A 20,904-nucleotide genomic window follows, 5' to 3' on the forward strand; every position below is an offset into this window, starting at 1 on the left:
CCAGAGTGCACCTGCCTTCCCCACTCTGTCACCCCGTCCTGCTCGGCCGGGCCTATATAAGGTCCGGGGTTGCTGGTTTAAGGCACCATTCGCTCACTAGCGCTTCGTTCCAAAGCATCCTTCTGGAAAGTCTACCTACACGGTACTCTTCCCGCTCGCTCCCCGAGATTTCTCTCTCGATCGGAAGCCAGCAATCAGAAGCAGCCACAGAAGTAGCATCTCTTGCAAGAGGACGCTTATATTCGTGAATCGAGTTAACGACGAACGTTGTGGTCGATTCATAACCGACAACCGTGTGTACACCGCCGGTCGTCTCGTGCAACGCTCCTTTAAAACCGGTTCAGTGTGCGTCTGTCGTCGTCGTCGAGAAGTATATCAGCGAAAAGGACAAGCAGAGCAAACATGGCCGCCACCACGATGAGCCACGTGTTCGAGTACGAGAACGAGCTGAACGACAACCTGTACAACCTGAAGATGTCCGGCAAGAGCAGCAAGGCGAGCAGCATGCGGCTCAGGCGTGCTCTCAAGCCGATCCTCAGGCTCCTCAAGAAGAAGACAACAACCGGGAAATCCGGCAAATGCAAGGAGCAGAAAGCGGTGCCGCAGGCGGAGGTCTTCACCGAGGAGGTCGACAACCAGAACAACGCGAACGAGGCCCTCGAGAGAAGACTGCTCGCGGAACTCGAAGACGCCGAAGAGGGTGCTGCCATCACTGTCTGCCTTGACGGGCAAATGACGGTGGTGCCGGTTGTGCCGGGTCAGTGCTACGTGCCCGTGCATTTCGCCCACACCCACGCCGGGGACTTCTACTGGACAACCTTGAGCATGGCCGATAGTGATCTGTGCTACAAAGAGCGCGCGTTCTCGCAACACCAAACGCCCGAGATGCAAGTCGCGTGAACAAACAACCCTGCCGGGACGCGACGAAACGTCATCTACCTCACGCGGAGACTTCGAGTCACAGAGAACAGGAGAGGGGGGGGGGGTCACCCCTACAACTTCCTTGAAGAGAGCCAGCTAGCAGAATTCCCTCGTCGTGCCTTGACACGACGAAGATTCGACGAGGAAACAGAAGCTTCCGGGGGAAGGGGGGGCCAAGACTGTGTCAACCAGTCGACGAAGAAAAAGTTTGGCCCCGAGGATACGCAGCAGATTCTCGCTCTGCCAGACTGCCTTTAGATAAGATTGTTTCGAAACTGTGATAAATAGATTTTAGTTTTTACGATCTGACTGACCCGTTGCTCATCGAGAACACGAAATTGTCGAGTATTTTTAGATCGTTCCATACGGAGCTCGATAACTTTAAAAATATATTTTTCTGATCTTTTTCTTTTTTTTTAATATTGCGACGCTACGCAATGTCGGTCGCAATTGTGATATTTGTACCTACTAGGTTAATTATTAATTAACGTATACATTGTGATATCGGCTTTAATGCCGTCGGTATGCGCCGACGCAACTTCCTACTGTCTTCCAATTTGTTAAGAAAATAAATTTACTTGGTAACCCAATTCCACCTGTTTCGTCATTCGCACACCTTACCCTTGTTAGTGTTTAAGACCTTAGTTGTAACGAAGCGTCTCCATAGAATCGGTTGAATTTCGTTTTGGAAAAGAGTCGTATTCGTTTCGAGAAAATCGTTTACAATTCACCTGCAGCGTTCGAAAATCGTTAGCCTTTCGCATACCGCGTTTTCGAAAGTAGCTTGGGGGTTTTAGCGTTTGAAAAAAGATCTATTCATACCTGGGACTGGTTCGAGAAAGCCTTAGGGGTCCTTTCAGCCCCCTTTTGAACGCGTCGAGAAAAAGATTCACGAAATCTCGCGAGAACCTCGGTTTCACCGGGCCCGGAAAAAGTTTTGTCCCGCAACGCTTTCGAATTCGGAGAAAGTTTGGCCAACACATTCCCGGTCGAAATGATGGGAAACTCGGAGTTTCGAATTTTTCCCACGATACGCCGATTTCCCGCAACGGTCGCCCTAACCGGAAAGCACCCCTAACACGCGTGGAAGAGTTGCAGCTTCTCCTTTTGCCGAGAAAATAATATCGATTGACAGTTTACCGCCCTTCCGACAAATCTCGTTAACAACGTTTACACAAATGTTGTGTAGAAAACCGAAAAATGTTTATATGTATACCTACTTCACGCAGGGACTCCAGCAATTCACGGGAGAACAGGTTTCTTATGTAACTTTAAATTAACTAATTACAGCTCGTTCGTCAACATCGTAAAAATTTCGAAATCGAATGTTGAAAGTGACATTTTTATCGAAATGTCGAGGTAAATGTAGACAAATACGTTCAATCTGAATAAATATATTCGTCTTGTATTAATAAATATTAAATTATATTTGTATGTAAAACAAGGTTGGTATCAATTGAATTTCCTTGCAGTATTTTTCAATAAACGTTGAATCGTTTTGCTGTTCAAAACGCACAGCCCATTGTTTTTATTAATCTTCGTGATTCCATTTTGTTTTTAATGTCACCAATAATTCTTTCATTTATACTTAAATTAGTATAAACTGTACTTACGTTGATTGCAACCGTATGTTTGTTACGTAAATTTTATTTGCACGTTTAGACCTGTTCATAGTTGAAAATATGCGTTTGACAGGTTAATTTATTTGAAACAATGTTAACAGTAAATGCGGCATAACAATTAAACAAGTGGTGAAATTTGGTATCGACATTAGTATAAACTATGTTTTATTTATACGTCGATTGTGACAAAATTTTTATTATAAATGTTATTCACCGTACGTCACACTTGTAGAGCAGTTCATAGTTGAGAAATCAGCCGGTTGATTTATTTATAACGATGCTAACAGCAGGTGCAACGTAACAATTAAATGAGTGGTTTAATTTAGTGAAAAGTGTACATTGTACGATTGACTATGCTCCGTTGTTAGAATGAAGGGTAGTAGGTAGGTAGTGAATGCGCACACGTGTTACCCATATGCGACAAGCACATGTCCGTCAAGGTAGGTAGGGTGACTGAATTCACATGATTTTCCATGGTCGGTTGGGGGTAGCCGCCCCTACGGTTCGAAAAATAACGAAAGATTGTGGCGCGCACGATACTCCTGCTTTAGATAATAGGACAATAATATGTGGGGTGAATAATTTGGGGATAGCTCACCGATAGGGTTATCCCCATTTTCAGTTCATTTAACGGTCAACCGACCATAAGCGCCTGAGCAAATGGTGAATTGAATGCCCCCCTCAATAGGATTAAAGGTGCAAAAGCTTTGCCGAGAATTAGAATAACAAAAATTATAAAGCCACAAATTGGCTATTGTTATACAGAGCTCGGGTCATCTGCGTTATCAGGTGGACTGATATCGTATAATTTCTTTTAATTCTTAAATTTAGCTTGTCCTGAAATATTTTATAACTAACAAATATTTTGAGAATCAAAACACACTGAGTGCAGTTTGAGTACAATTTGAGAATCATGGTTACATTGAAACACTTTAATTAATATTATTATTATTATCCATTTTATTTGAATATCAAAAATGAGCATATGGTAATATTTTATTTGGAAGTAACCACATTGTTTACTAAATATTCCTTACTAGGAGAATTATATTTTACTAAAATTGTGTTACTAAAAATATAAACAAACAAATTGTAAACTTACACTGTCGGAAAAGGGGATTAACAACACAGTCAATTGATATGCATATTTAAAATTTCGAGAGAGTGTTGTTCCAAGAAGAAAATTATAAAACAAATATTGGATAGAACTGCATTACGACTGAATTTTCTAAATTTCAAAAAATAGTATTACTTTCTAAGCAATCGAAAGAAGTGATTTTCAATTTCCATATTTGTAAAATTCAAACTTTCTTTTATCTAAACTATTAAATTAATTTTATTTTCATTCAGTGATATGTAAAATATATTAATAATGTTGTGTCGATAAACATTACAATGATTCTTTCGGTAATTGTTCGACTATCGAAATATCGTCCAGCAGAAGGCAGAAAGCGACGGGAGCCTGAAGGGTAGGCAACCCTCCTTGCAACATTGTATTAGGAACACGAGCAGCGGACGCCGAAGGAAACATAGCGTTGGATGCATGACTCAAAGACGCAGACCACCTGAACCTCATAAGTACATAAACATTATGAAACAGTACAAAATATTTCCATTAAATTTATACAACATTCTAAATATGTTCAATTGTAAAACAAATGTCTACTGTGCATATGTGAGAGTTACATTTTTATCACTTAAAATATTCTACAAATTAATAAAATTACAGATATGATGTATAAATAATTACAACAAAAATTAATTTTATACTAATGTTTTATATTATTATTATATTTTTTGCTATACGAGATTCTCCACACACGCAAACCTCCATTATGACGTAATACATTTTTAATAACAAAATTGTGAGACCATATACCCCTTTGCCTTACTACTATGCATACAAAATACCATATATACAATTCCAAATATAGTACTATTGAAAACAATATTTAAAAATACAAAAATTCATCTCATTGAGGATGTAAAAGGTATTGGAACTGTGACACAATTTATACTACGCACAGATTATGACCATTTACATATTAATCGTTACATAAAAATATATTTACGAATCTACAATTAAATAAAAGATACTTAGAGGTCGCAGATTATAATTACTGTTTATAGGAACAGCTAAGATTACGCACTGTTAATTTTTCACCAATTGAAGTTCCTTACAAATAAAATGATATCAACAATTGATCCTAGAAAATATTATAATACTTACTGCTACAAGATAATAATGCAACAAATTAAAAAAAAATTAAGGCAATGCTTTCCCGTCTCATATGTACTGCTAAAAGGATTATATTGCAAAACAGTCTCCTTATGGAAGCCAAAATTGCTGAACAAAAAGAGACAAAAATTTCCGCAAACGAAAAGACACACTTTCCAACAATTACGGAAGCACAGCTGGTCGAAATCACTTCCAGAAAAATTTCGTCGAACCCCATTATCGCATCTCATTAAGCGGAAACAAGCATGCCACACTTCCACCTTGTTGCAAACGTTGGATGTGTATGTTTAACGGAAGTAAACAGGATAGCCATATGAAATGTATCAATTATAAAACCGGGGTCCTCTTTTTTTTTTTACGAACGGCGATCAGGCTTAATCGACAGCATTTCCAGCGATGAAATTAATTCATTACACGGCGCTGCGTAACTGGGCCGCTCGTTTCTTTTCCCTCCCGTTCCGAATCCCCGGGCGAACGAGCAAATCGATCGGAAAGCCGCTCTGTCGCAACGCCGTGAGACCTTTTCTTCGACTAATTGGGATGATTACGGACTCCGGGCGAGAAATTAGTTGCTCGACGTGGATCGATTCTTCGTCGATGCACTTTTAAAACCGCCGAGCCGAACACGTGTGGCGGCTGCTCTCTCGAAAGTACCGACGCGACTCGAAACACTTTCAAAAGCATCTTCGATCCGGAATGGAAATTGGGGAGGTCACAAACACTCGGTAATGAGAAAACGAGTCTTCGAATTCTCGAGCAATAGTTCATGCGAACGAGTCAGTCCCCCGGTGAAGATTCAGAACAAAGTCTAATAAATATGTTATCCATCTCACTTGAACCGAAATAAAATTCTTCTTCGTAGATTCGCGATAAGGTAGAGCGACCACGTTACCGACAGAAATAGGCGAAAAATGGTTTTACGCGCCTCAACTTTTCGCCCTTATATGAGAATATTTTGTCGCTGGTAAAGGGCTCATTCGAAAGAGGAAGGTTCGATCTAGTGCGCGCTGGTCAGGAGCTGCCGAGATTATGCAGATATTTGGTAATAGAAGTAGGCCAAAAATTGACGATGCGCATGCCGTGGAATCCAAGCATTTTTATGCCATTGTATATACCACATTATATACTATATAATGTAATATAGTATAAAATACTATACCACACTAGAAAATATCTCCAGCTACAAATTGAGCTATATTTTCTCTTGATTCTCTGTAAAATAAAACCAAAAACTTGAGGCACGTTTCTGGCATCAGAATTCATAATATCGATAATACAGAGCAAAAATTGTGACAAGTTTAGTCAGAGACTTAAGAACCCGTCGGATCAAGATCAAGACGGATCTTAAGTCAGTGGCTGAAGGCTGTGAATGGAAATTATTAATTAAAAAGTCACGTGATTACCCCGGGCACTTAATAGTATTTACTTTCCTTTAAACCGAAATAAAATTCTATTTTGTCGCAGCCGATATATAGCCTCTGGAGAAAATTACTTTCAAGTAATTTCATAAATGCAGCTCGTAGCGTGGAAACTTCCGGTTTGAAAATTCCCAGTTGAAATTTCCTCCCTGTAGGAATTAAAGAAATTTGAGCCGGCGTGTACCGACAATGTATCAGATAACCAGCTACAGTGTAAGAACTTATAAGAACTTATAAAAGAACTAAGAACTTATTCTCGAGATGCAGTTCCCACGACAAGAAGTCGATTGACGGAATATGTTCGCGCTTCTTTAAAACACTTTCACCACGACCTCCGCTACCGACGCGACGGCCCTGTTGCACAGAACTTCCATTAATGCCTAAAGCGATCGTAAGTGCTATCGTTTAAAGATACACTTTCTTTTTCGAAACCGCGAGTGGGAGCAATATTTTGTAGAAAATTTGACCAAATGTATTGCCACTTGAAAGAATCGATACGTTGCGCGCGATAGCTCCGTGTAACCCGTTGTAAATGAAGTCATGTTAATTTTTTTTTTTTTTCTTGCAAGGACTGTCAGCTGCATTACCTTTCAATTTTTATGGCACGTTGCTATACACACGTGAAAGCAGAACACATTTTCTTTCCAAGAAGTGTGATCGTTATCATCTACAGCGATATTTTTGGCGCGTCCACGGTGACCGAGTTGCGCACGTTGTACTTGTTTAAAATGAAAAAATAGTGTTGCATTCCTGAGGACATTATGAAGTAACTGAACCTAATTTTGTGGAAAAAGATGCAGAATTGGTTTAAACAAAAATTGACATTTTCACTAAAAAATTATCGTCTTGTAAAAGCAATTATTAAATTTGATCTATTACGAACTATTTTTGTATACAATTTGATCTATTATCGACGATTAGGGTTGTAAGCAAAAATCAAGAGTATTTGAGTTTTAAACAGTGGAGACCATTGAAATTCTTATGCAAACCATAACAATGTACCCTTATGGTACTGGTCAAACAAAATTCGAAGCAAACATCTAATGCCGGTGCCTACAAAGCAGCTATCTTATCAGTAAAATCCACCCTTATCGAAAAACGTTCAACATTGTCGTTTGAACTTACTTCCCAAGTGCATATGAAATCGCATAGTTATCGAAAATCAAAGTTTCGGAGGTACATCGGTGTTGGAATTGGAAGAGGATTAGTTTGATAAGAACTGAGAACAGTATAACGTGCCTACGAATATCTTAAACCGATAAGTAAAAAATAACAGCTCGATGGTTTTCCGATAAGAACAATTTTGAACATTTTATAGGAACGCCAGCCAAAAAGGTTTCACCATGCTTTTCGAAAGCATTTGAAGGACTTAATTTGAAATAATCCATAACACCAATTAAATAAGAAGCCATGAACTAATTTCTGCACCTAACAGCTACAGGATACACATGCAACTCATTGCGCGCACTATACAACAGTATTTATGAAAATACACTTGCCATTCTGGAAATGATTTCTAACATATGTGTTATGTTTACACACGGCTATACGCCGCGGTAGTGGGGATAATTCCGCGACGTTTCTCATCCAGGCCTTCGCGACAAATATAAAGAAATCGCTGCAAAAGCGTTGCGAGTTACTCTCGAGAGTGAAATTCGTCATTTCTCAAATGCTATTGGAGAGTGCTATACCTTTCGTGCAAAATAAAACACTGACGAGTTTGACTCTCGAGAGCAGCACGCGACAGTTTTACTCTCAAGTGAACAGGCACCCTAACAAATGCCTGGTTCCCAAACGGCGTGACTACAACAAATTCAAGAGTTCTGTATCGGAGCGAAGCAGAGGTGTTTTATCAGGCTAGTTTACCCTGCGAACGCGATACCAACGGTACGAACCGTGCAGCATCGTGCCAATCAATGACCAAAAGCGCGCAACATCCGGTTATCCGGTTGGCAAGCGGTATCCGGTTAAAACGCGAAACGGATTTACACGAGTCGGTTAACAAGAAACGGATTCTTTCGGTCCGTGGTACTTTCTCGGTAACGTTTCTCCGGGCGATTTACGGCTGGAGGAAAAGCACGTGTCACGGTGTACGGAATCGGCTCTCGGCGCGGGCATGGTGCGGGCATGGCGCGGCGCGGCTGCGTGGCGCGCGCGGTTGCCTACCAGGTAGGCCTTACCTGGCGAGGCGTGACACGCTGCGGAACGGTAATCGACTGGCTTTTCTGTCCCTCTCCGATTCCGCTTTCGCGAAAGTCGACGCTCGTCGCGGCGCTCGTGCCAGAACGGTCGCGGTGTGCCCGCTCATTCCCACGGCCCCGAGAGAACGCCGTATAAATACCAGCGTACACGTGCTCACGCGATGTAAGCGGCTATGTACGCACGCGTGTCACGTGTGCCGTGTGTGCCTGCGTGTCAGGTATACACACCTACGGGGCTCAACACGAATCGGATCGAGTCGAGCCGAGTCGAGACTTGATTCGCGAGGTCGCGCGCGTGCGTGCGAGCGTGCGTGCGTGCTTGCGTGCGCGCGTTTCTACCGGTTGCTCGGCTGGAACTGATTTCCCTATGACGACCGTCGATCGGGACGCTATTAGGATTGATAGCCGCGATTGATACGCAAAGCGAATGCCCCTGGAGTTGCACGCGGCCCGCGGAATTGCACCAGTTCCGTGTGCAATTTCTTCGTAATTTCAATTCAGCTCTGCCAGAAACAAACGGTCTAAATATCCACGCGTTATTGCATACTTTTTCATTTTCATGCGGGATTTCATGCAACGGTAACAACGAAGAAAATTTACGATGTTTATGGAGATGTATTGAAGGTCAACAAGTGTCAACGTTGGTTCAGAAGGTTTGCTGCTGGTGATTATGATCTCTCTGACAGGCCTCGAAGTCGACGACCAGTTGAATTTGATAATGACACCCTAAAATCTCTAATCCAGAATTAAGTATACAAGAATTATCGAGAAGCCTTGGGTCCACATGGTCAACTATACAAAGGCGCCTACACGAAATGGGAAAGGCATACAGGCAAGGAATATGTGCACCGCGTCAATTATCTGGGACCAACGAGAATATTCGTCGATCAATTTGCACTTGATTGCTATCCAGATTTCGTAGAGATCCATTTCTTAGCAGAATCGTTACCCGGAGTTGAAAAGTGGATTCTTTGTGATAACATAAAGCGTTCGAAGCAATGGCTTTCTGCAAATCAAACCGCAATATCAACCCCGAAACCTAGCTTATCACTTAGAAAGGTGTTACTGTGCCTTTGGTGGGACTGTCGTGGCATAATTCACTTTGAGTTGTTGAAACCTGGAGAAACAGTTACTGCTGAGTTGTATTGTCAGCAATTACAACGGCTGTATTCAGAACTATTGAAAAAGAGGGCATCTTTAGTCCTCAGAAAAGGTGTAATACTGCAAATTGACAATTCCCGGCCCCGTACAGCGAAACTCACTCAGGAAAAAATCAAAGAATTGCAATGGGAAGTTTTACCGCACCCCCCGTACTCACCGGATATTGCTCCCTCTGACTATCATCTTTTCAGCTCTCTGAAGCATTATTTAACACTAGGTTTACGGGACTCGTCAAAATGACGAAAATAATAATAAAAAAAATAATATTATTTAATATTTTGAATTTAATATTTATAAAAATAATATTTTGAATTTACGATTATTGAGATTGTGAAGATCCATCTACGTGGAATTACTCAACAAACTTATTTCCTTTGGTATGTATTATTTAAAAATGGCTGAAAACTTGGATAGACACAGTCTTCTTATTTTTTTAAAGTAATGTAAAATACTCACTTTTAATGCTCCGTAAACCTAGTGTTAAAAAATAAAACATTCACTTCTGTAGAGGATGTAAGGAGGCACCTTGAGTCATATTTTGCTTCATAAACCCTGGATTTCTATAAGAGGGGGATTGAAAATTTGCAGGAAAGATGGCAAACAGTCCTCGATAATGATGGAGATTATATAATGAATTAAGAAATAAAAACTTGAATTTACTACAAAGTTCGTTTTAGATTTCAAAATAATTGATTAGTTATCTGTCCCCCTAATATATCTCAGGTCCTTCCCCATCCCTCATAACAGCCACCAAGTTTCATCTCGATCCCTCCAATTTGATTAGAAACTAGCTAAAATAATATCCCGACATGTATATAGAAAAATTCTGGAGCGAAATGTCACTTTTACCGTGCACGGTACACTATCATTAATTCAGTGTCAAACCTTTTCTTTTTTTCAAATGTTTTCTCTATGAAACCTTTACCAGCATATCCGCGACGTTTTCCCGATTGAAATGAGCCCAAACACGACACAATTCGATGCATACTTCCATTTTCAATTCACGGTACAGTAGAACCTCGATTATCCGAACCAATCGAAATCTTCCGGTGGAACATCATTTCCACAGGCATTGTTCGTTACGTTTCACATAGATTTCAAAATAATTGATCACTTATGGGCACCCCTAATATATCTCAGGTCCTTCCCCATCCCTCATAACAGCCACCAGGTTTCATCTCGATCCCTCCAATTTGATTAGAAACTAGCTAAAATAATATCCCGACATGTATAGAAAAATTCTGCAGCGAAATGTCACTTTTACCGTGCACGGTACACTGTCATTAATTCAGTGTCAAACCTTTTCTTTTTTTCAAATGTTTTCTCTATGAAACCATTACCAGCATATCCGCGACGTTTTCCCGATTGAAATGAGCCCGAACACGACGCAATTCGATGCATACTTCCATTTTCAATTCACGGTACAGTAGAACCTCGATTATCCGAACCAATCGAAATCTTCCGGTGGAACATCATTTCCACAGGCATTGTTCGTTACGTTTCACATAGATTTCAAAATAATTGATCACTTATGGGCCCCCCTAATATATCTCAGGTCCTTCCCCATCCCTCATAACAGCCACCAGGTTTCATCTCGATCCCTCCAATTTGATTAGAAACTAGCTAAAATAATATCCCGACATGTATAGAAAAATTCTGGAGCGAAATGTCACTTTTACCGTGCACGGTACACTATCATTAATTCAGTGTCAAACCTTTTCTTTTTTTCAAATGTTTTCTCTATGAAACCATTACCAGCATATCCGCGACGTTTTCCCGATTGAAATGAGCCCAAACACGACACAATTCGATGCATACTTCGATTTTCAATTCACGGTACAGTAGAACCTCGATTATCCGAACCAATCGAAATCTTCCGGTGGAACCACAGACATTGTTCGTTACGTTTCACATAGATTTCAAAATAATTGATCACTTATGGGTCCCCCTAATATTTGTCAATCATTCCGCGAGTCTGACTCGTGATGTTTACGTTTGGCCCGATTTTCAGTCGACTCGTGATGTTTACGTTTGGGTGACAATATTCGTCACAAGGGGTTAAATGTTATCGGAAATAGAGGGTGATGCAGTACCGCCACTGCTGTCTAGATCCTCAAAAGATCTAGTCCCGTATTGCGAATTCTGGAAAAAATGATTAAAAATGTTTTCACTGCCGTTGCAGGAGAAGGGGGCCCCTGAATCGCGCGGAAATATAGCGGGTCCGATCGAAACGGTAGGAGAGCGCCGTGTTATTCCGTGTCGAGCGCGGAGCCGCGGCTCGAATTCCATCGAGGCTTGGCCGTGCCGCGACAAGAAAGCCGCCGTATAAATCTAGCGCTCGAACGGTTTGCAAAAAGAGGCAGTCGCTCGTGGCTGCTATCGCTTTTATTCCATATTGCTCGGCGCGCAGGACTAATCGGTGCTCGCGTCACGTGCCCGCTTCGTACCGCGAGCGTATCCGTGCCGGACTGTACCCGGCGTGCCCTGACGTACCTCGGCTCCTTTTGCCACTTCACCGCTACCGATCCTCGTTTCCTGTGATTTCTTGCCACTTTCTTAACGAATCGCGCGGCCAGACGCCGGCCGTACAGCGCCCGTGACTCACCCGAGCCTAAGCTCCTAGGCACCTAGGCTCGCTCCCGAGCCCACGAGTACGCGCGATTATTACGCTGCCGGACTTTACGTAATTGCTCGCCTTTCGACAACAATTTAACACCAAACCTACCAAGCGTCAACAGTATCCGGTAAATATTGCCTTACATAAATGGCAACCCGTATTCTCAACATTACAAATGCTTGGGCAAGGAAATTTACTCCACTACTTTACATAAATGAATTTTTATAGCTTCAATAATTGTAAAATATAAAACCGGTCATTTCTGGTTCCCCATTCTCAAGAATCGTTATTTTTTTTTTTTTTCTCTTGCAATTTCTTTAACCCCCGAATGACGAACCTACTCTTACGTCGCGAAAAGTTTAAAAAATAGCTGAAAACGATGTTTGTCTCCATGGGCTGGCGTCAATGTTTAATTTATCACAATGTGAAGTTTATATTGCAACCTTTCAGTCGACCGTATAACAATTATACAATTTTTTGAAACACGTTTTCATTCGTGGAACGCGAAGGTTTCCAACGTTTTTGGGACGCACGTGTACCAATGTAACGCGCGCAGAAAATATTTATTTGTCGGACGATTTACAACCGTAAGTGTCTACTTCATTTTTGTATGCTTGTGAGATAAATTTTTAATGAGGTAGATTTACTGGTTTCCACCATTGCGCGCAGAAGTCGTCGAAGTGTAACTCCGGCAGCAATGACGGGAAGAAATAACGGAAACGCGAGAATATCCCTCCCCTTTTTCCGTCGTAAAACGTGGATTTATTTCTCGCTGGTGTAGCGCATACAATTAATTCACGGTGTCTCGAGGAAACGTTAGACGGGGGGAAAAAATTTGACAGCCCGACGGGAGACTCCGGAGGAGATGACTATTATAGTGTTTCTTCACAGGATAAGCCGCAGCATCTTTCTTTCGAGGCTCGAGAACCGTAATAATTTACGTCACGCTTTGTGCCGCGTTAAATGCCCGAACCGGACCATCGGCGAGAAATTACTCGGAAGATAGTAAAACAAATTTACGTCACGGTAAAATATTTTACACTACAGTAGTTCGTTCGATAAAGTACTCTACAGAATATAATTATGCTACGAACTGTGCATACTTCAACATATTTTAGGAAATTAAACGTCTCGAAATGTGAAATTTATATAAACGTATGTACTTTATTAGCTGCAATATACGGTTTTATAAATGAAAATTAATAACACTGACGTTCATTTTCATATTAACTGTTCCGTTATTTACTACCTCTAAACCATCTGTAGGACTTTAACATTGAAATGCGAGTGGAACTAAAAAATATTTACTTTATACCTGTAACTACACGGTGCTTGAAATTTGTTCAGTTTCACGTTACAAACTCAAATTAGAAAATTGAAAAATTCGCTAGATATATTGTAACAAAATTTCATAATCATTTTACAGAACGATAAACACTAGACTGTGGATCTAGATGTATTTATGGCGCCTGTAAATTTATGAAATACAAGAAAGCTTTTGTAATTTATATTATGTAATATCACCCTTAGTCTTCTAACAATAAATCTTCTAATCAACGAAAGATATTTCCCCTGAATTCATTTTTTTAAATAATAAACCGTGAAAATGGGAAACTGCATGCAGATCCGCAGACCAATGTAAAAATTATCTATTATATTACCAATTCAAATGTAACAGTTTATACTTCAGTTGATTAAAAAACGCAGAATCACCTGGATAAGCGTATACCGCGATATAATTAATTTCTCACCGCCGTTTATCGAAAACGATCGCAGCAGTTACATAAAACTGCGTTAAAGAAATTTTACGATTTCCTTCATGGAGATTGATGGACGCTCCGTTACATTTCCTACTTAAAACAATTTATCTTCTTGCGATATTAATGCTTAATTGCGCGCGCCTTTAAAGGCATAAATTATCTTCATCGCCTTTTACTTAATAAACATCTCATAATAAACACCGCGTGTAGTCCGTCTTTCGAATCGCTCGCGTAGTCCGCACGTCAGCGGTTTTTAATGAACGGGAAGAGCGTTCGCGATAACGAGAAAGTTCAAGAATAATCTTGAAACGATATCTGACAACCCCAGCGAGCAACCAGCGTAGCAATGCATGTAACCCGGTAATGACGTTGTCCTATATCGCATTCATAATTGCAAGAAAGTCATGACGAATCTTATCGTACGTGGCCGAAGACACGGCGAGAAAAGCAGGAGAACGAAACCGATGTAGGCCTCGCGAAAAGATCGGCGCAGCTGACATCCTAGACAGATAAAATAAACATTCGGAGCGTTAAAACCGTGACCCGGTCTGCTACGCTTTTAATACATCTTTTCTTGCGCGTGTCGCGTTGCCTAACGCTTCATCGACCGATATAGTGTATTCGAAAACAAGCTGCTCGGAAAACATTTATATCGTTCTCTTCTTTCGTTTGAACATCTTACAAAATTTGTTCAAATGATCTTGCCTGCGAAGTGGTAGAATCGAGGACAAAAATATGCAAGTCCATGGGCAGCATTTATGCAGTATTTAACTTAAATTAAAATGTCTTGCTACTAATTTTTTCTTTTAGAAATATTGAAATTATAAATGTTTTTCCATGAGAAAATGTTTTAGTAAACTTCGCAATCGAAGTAGACATTCAAACAAAACTGGAACGAAATCGAAACAAATGCAATTTTGCTGTTATTAGTGCTTGGTTGTTCTGTTGTGTTAAACTTTATTGCAGATAGTACTTGCAAACGCAATTTCATTTATTCGAAAAGAAAATGTATGGACCAAGAGGGAAATCATCCCCATTCGTGGCATATAAATTTGTTTGCTAGAAGAAACAAATAACACGCTACCGTAAACAGCTAAAATTATCCACGGAATAAAAAACTCTCAGCCTAATTACAAGGCGAATTCCTCTGTTAACGTAAGACAATCGTTGTTCGATTTACGATCGAGCGAGCGTTGCCAATAAAAATAGTGTTGAAGTAAAAACGAAGGGGAAGACGTCAGTAAACTGATAAATCGCCCGTGAAATAAAAGACGAATTCCGCAACCTGTTGGCCGCGCGTTTTTGCCCTATGCAAATCTTGATTACCGGTGGCTCCCCGATTGTCCTGGCGCTGCCCGGCCCGTTTACTATAAAACGGTCCCGGCCATCCGAGAGAGCGCACTGCGAACATAAGCACCCCTGGAGATAGGCAACGGCGCGCCACATCTGATCCCATTCTGCTCGGCCAGACATCATAATAGCGCGGTAGCCGACCATAAAACGCCCGAGAAGTCGTAAGGAGGCTCCAAAGATCTTCAGCAGACGGAACCTGAGAGGGCCAACGAGGACTAACGTGCAGTGACAGGCCAATAAACAGGCGTTGCTGAATTTTAAATCACTGCGGACAACCTCATTTAGCTCATGCTCCGCGCAGACTATTCCGACCGAAGCTGAACTGATGTTCAACACGGTGTTCCTCCTTTCTAGCTTGTGAACTTGTTACGAAATTACGTCACTCAAATATATTCCCATAGGTCTACTCAGAGTTGCCGGATCAAGGCTTGTTCCCCCACTCTAACTTCCCCCTCTACCGCGCTATTCCCCGGTCACGTGACGCGTTCCGTCTCTGTCTTGCATATTCCAGTGCTAGCAGAGAGAGGGTAATTGTATTCCCCTCGATTAGTGCTCCCTCCCCTCAACTGGCGACACTGGTTGCGAGCGGTGTCGCCAGATCAAGACTTGTTCCCCCACTCTAACTTCCCCTTCTACCGCGCTATTCCCCACGTTTCCGGTCACGTGACGCGTTCCGTCTCTGTCTTGCATATTCCGGTGCAGAGAGAGGGTAACTGTATTCCCCTCGATTCGTGCTCGCTCCCCTCATCTGGCGACACTGGTTCTACTAACCCATTTAGAACAATTACGGAACGGTACAATTATTCTTACGTACCATATACAGTACCATATATGTACATGGGTGGGGATATTCGGACCAAATGTGGCACTGATTTCATATAATCGAAAAGAAACCACGCTACACATCAAAATGATTTTGCGAGTGGTAAAGCAGCAAAGTTTGCTTTTTCATTTTATTTTCAAAAAACAGGAAATTTTTCATGATAAACAGAAGAACTGGTTCAACTGTACCGAACCTTTTATACTTATCAATACTCTGCAACATTTGCATTCCGGTGGAGCTTGTTTCATGTTGTAAATGCGGGTTAGTCGGAAGTAACTCGTTTGCATATACATTTCATCCTATTTTTTCACCCCGACTGTTAGTCGAGAGAGAAACGTTAAAAATAAATAAATTTGAGTTAAGGAAATGCCATAAATGTTGCCATTAACTGTTAAGGGCCGAGGTGTTCGAATTTCCCACGAGGATAATTGAAACGAGCCGAAGACAAATAAATCACCGGATAGTGTACCGACGACTTTTACGAGCAACTTGATATATTAATACGACAAATCGAATATAAACTGATTGTTGCAACAATGGACCATAACGAAGTAATTTATAACCGAGAATTGTGAAAGTACCATTACCTCGAGTTGTCTTGGCGATCATTTGAATCGCGCGCACGCCGCTTGCTCGATATTGCGAGGCGTGAACTAAAGGGATCGAACGAGGAAAGGTGTATACTGTCTTTGTATCGGATGAAAATTGTCATAAGATATCTTCTTCTCGAGCACAACCTAAACGACCCACCCCTAATCCGACGCGAACGATGAGGGCATACAATGGGCACGCTCTCCACACGCGCATGACACACGCATATTCTGAAGCGGGCCCTGGAGGAACCAAATCACTGTCAAACTGACAGTGTCTGTTGGAATTTTTCAATTTTCATTGTCACGGGTACTGTGACGAAGGTGCTATTATTACATTACAGATAAAATATACAATACTCCGTAAAATGTTTTTAACACTTAAACGGTGAATGCGAAAATCTTTATACAGTGCGACCCCCCAGAATATTTTAATGTTTAATGTTTTTCATTAATGTTTATGTGTAATTTGAAAGATATCGGGTAGTCAGTACACCGCAAAGGTTGTTTTTTAAAGAGTTTATGTTTTTTAAGTTTTTAAGTTCAAGGTCATGTCACAGTGCATACTTGAATGTATTTTTTTATGACCTACGCGATGCAACACGAAGTATATGTAGTTATTAAAAAAAACCATCAATGACCTTGAAAACTGCGAGAAAGAACAACATTCACAAAACAAAAACCTCTGCGGGATACTGACTACTTGACACCATTCAAATTACACATAAAACATTTTTGACTTTATCAAAATTAAAGATCTTTAGGGGGTCACACTTACGTGAGACACCCTGTATAATAATTGTTCAATCCTGTTCTCGACTAATAATTATCACTGCGAATTTTAATCCCAAATAGCCTGTATTAATTACAAGGTGCGGGAGCCATCCAGACTTCCTCTTTTAATAATTGCATACAGTTGAAAACGGTGCAACAGTATTTTCGAATTCTTCAAACGTTTTCACTGTTTCGCACTTAATCTACAATAAGTATTAATAAAAAAATTAGCAAAAATTTTCGTATTTCATCAGGAATAAGGATCATTTGAATTTTATTTAACAAAATTATATGTGATTTGCTCGGCGCACCCTCTTGCCATCTTTGAAAAAAGTATTGGCAGTCGTAGAAATTAGCAAAAATTTTCGTATTTAACCCTTTGCACTCGAAGCTATTTTAACTCCAAAACGAAACATTTCTTCCGACCTAGAATATCTCCCTTCTATCGATATTTTTTTCATGTTATACATACGAAAATGGTGCAATTTACTCGTGCAATACTGAAGTTTTTAGTCATTTATTGAATACAAACAAATTTAATAATATAAAAAATATTCTTAATAATGACACAACAATTTTTAGTGGCGCGTTACAGTCGCCATTCGAGTGCTAAGGGTTAATCCGGAATAAGGATCATTTGAATTTTATTTAACAAAATAAAATTTGTTTTGTTCGACGCACCCCCTTGCCATCTTTGAAAAAAGTATTAGGAGTGTTAGGCGAAGAACGGATTAGGTTAGAGGTTATTAATTCCCTGCCGGCTCCCGTAGGAGTCCGAGCACAGCACTGTGCGGCGCAAGAAAAGGCAACACGAAGAAAAGAGCCACGTTCCGTACACGTTCCGTACACGTTCCGTGCACACGCCTCGGCGCGATGCCTAGATCACAATTACGAGGAGCGGTCGGCTCGGATAGATGAGCATCGCGAACGTCGAAGAAGGGCGGTGCTTGTCGAGTAACGATGACAGGGGGCAGGGGGGTAGAAGAAGGAATCAGCTCGAAAGAGGAACGAGAGAAGGAAAAATTGGGGAGAGAAGTGGTAAAGCGGTCGAGCGTATAATACTCGAATCGGCATGTCGTACACGTACACCTACACGGGCTTCTTATAAATACGCAAGACAGTGCGTGGCGCACTTGAGAGAGAAGGTGCGTAAGTCCGCATCTGCCCGAGATTCTCACGCGCGACGCATCTGTCTCGAGTTCCCACGAGGACGGGCCCGAGGAGAAGCCGTGGAGCCAGGGAGCTTCTCGCAGTCGAGAAAGTTTCGTCCGGCATCACCACGTGCGTCCACGTGGCCGGCCCTGCTCAGATTCGCCACTGTCTTTCCTGTCGCTGTCTCCGGCGATCGCTCCCGCCACGGATTAGGGAATCGACCTAGCCCGGAATATATATATATATACACGCGTATCCTTGAATCGAAACGATTCCCCGTGCTCCTCATTCTTTTTTGCCTACCGAGGCCTGATGATACTTTCCACCGCCACCCTTCTTAGAACACACGGACTCGGTCATACCACTTATCGGGCCATTAGGCGTGGCCCGCTAACGGTCACGCTCGTGTACCAATGTTTATTAACGTCACTCCCACTTGAACCATTCCAAAAACTACCACCTCTTTTTCTTACTACTCTCTAATTGTCCTAGGTACGATTTATTTCACATCCTCGAGCTTCACAATTTCCCAGAAACTGAAAATTTGTGTTTCTTTTATTCCCGACCGTACACCGATAAGTTGGAATTTTATTGCTTTTTAAAGGATATTATTCACACTTAGCACTCGAATGGCGACTGTAAGGCGCCACTAAAAATTGCTGTATCTTTATTCAAAATATTTTTTACATTATTAAATTTGTTTGTATTTAATAAATTACTGAATATTTCAGTATTGTACCAGTGTGTATAACATGAGAAATATTGTATATATAGGAGGGAAATATTCTAGGTCGGAAGAAATGTTTCGTTTTGGAGTTATAACAGCTTCGAGTGCAAAGGGTTAACATGTTCAGCGGAAGGGGTTAGTCCCCACCTTTCCTGCACCAAGGTGCATTACTAAAAATGGATGAACAAAAAGAGAAATTCTGGCGGCATTAGGGGAGTTTCAGAATGTTGTTACTTTATCTTTCACTTCCTGAACTGATTGGAACGAGAAATACATTTTCATCTGACTTCCATTTGATACGGTTGATTTAGAACATATACCATTTTGAATAGAAAAATATTGAGTAAATATTTAGTACGTGTTTTGAACGTACAGATCTACGTAACGCCAGGCAGCATCTTAACGAAAAAGAGCGAAACGCAATTTTAGCATTTGGGGAACGATTGTTGGGTTTCTCTTATTTTTGAACCGTTCGAAGGTATGTTAACCACTTAACCAAGCCTTCCGGAGGCCGCACAACCGGCGACACGGTCCGAGATCGATAATTGCTGTCGACATTGTCGATGCTCCGACTCACCGCGCCGCAAGGTGTTTTAAGATGCCCGGTAGCGTTATTACACGGCGAATCGTTTTCAATAAAATCCCGAAAACGACGGGTCGCTCTTGTGCCGGGGCCTTTTTGTCGCCGGAGCGATATTGTACTCGATTAAACCCTTTCAACCCGAGTCTTTTTTTTCTTCGCATTTCTGCTTTCAAAAATTTATATCACAGTTACTCCCATTAATATCACTATTTCTGCACTTACGGCTTCATACAAGACGGCGCGATTCAAGTGTCTGTTTGTGAAAATACAGAAATAATTTCTGTCTGACAATAACGTTTATCTTTTTATACGAAAATTTATTTCTATACAAAAAGTGGACATTTTCACATCATACACGCTTCACATCCAGACACTTTATGAAAAGTAAATAATTTTTCCATATATAATTTATGAGAATTTACGACTCGTTTTGTTTAAAAACTACATGTAACCGATTGAGCAAATTAACAATATTTTCTTTTTTGTATTTACTTTTTTTTTATTCTCTGGTATAATTCGTCCCATTGATTATCTAAGTATCGTACAGTATACAGGGTGTCCGAAAAATACTTCCTTGAAGGGGGGGGGGGGGTTCCTGAGGTCATTTAGAGTAACTTTTTCCTTTGCGAAAATGATCTCCGCGGCTTCGTTAAGGAGTTATTACTGAAAAACACGAACCAATCAGAGCGCGGCTACTGTGGCCGGATTCCGGCTCGGCCAATGCCAACGGCACGCTCTGCTGTACCCGCGCTCTGATTGGTCCGTGTTTTTCGTTAATAACTCCTGAACGAAGCCGCGGGGAACATTTTCGCAAAGGGAAAAGTTCCTTCAAATGACCTCAAGAATCGCCCCTTTCAAAAAAAATACCACATTTTTGGGACATTTTTGTATAGTATTGCATAACAAATATTCCGGTAGTATTCTCGCCTCATGCTTCGGATCGTTGTCCAAACAAAATTGTCG

At 41.1% G+C, this 20,904-nt stretch overlaps 1 protein-coding gene across 1 annotated transcript; it reads left to right on the forward strand.

The window, feature by feature from the left end:
* Positions 1 to 402: 402 nt before the first annotated feature.
* Positions 403 to 900, forward strand: LOC143360233 (uncharacterized). Its single transcript, XM_076798939.1, has one exon. The coding sequence runs from the start codon at positions 403 to 405 to the stop codon at positions 898 to 900; it is 498 nt and encodes a 165-aa protein (XP_076655054.1).
* Positions 901 to 20,904: the final 20,004 nt, after the last annotated feature.

This window comes from Halictus rubicundus, chromosome 1, assembly GCF_050948215.1.
Source record: "Halictus rubicundus isolate RS-2024b chromosome 1, iyHalRubi1_principal, whole genome shotgun sequence".
Taxonomy (NCBI): domain Eukaryota; kingdom Metazoa; phylum Arthropoda; class Insecta; order Hymenoptera; family Halictidae; genus Halictus; species Halictus rubicundus.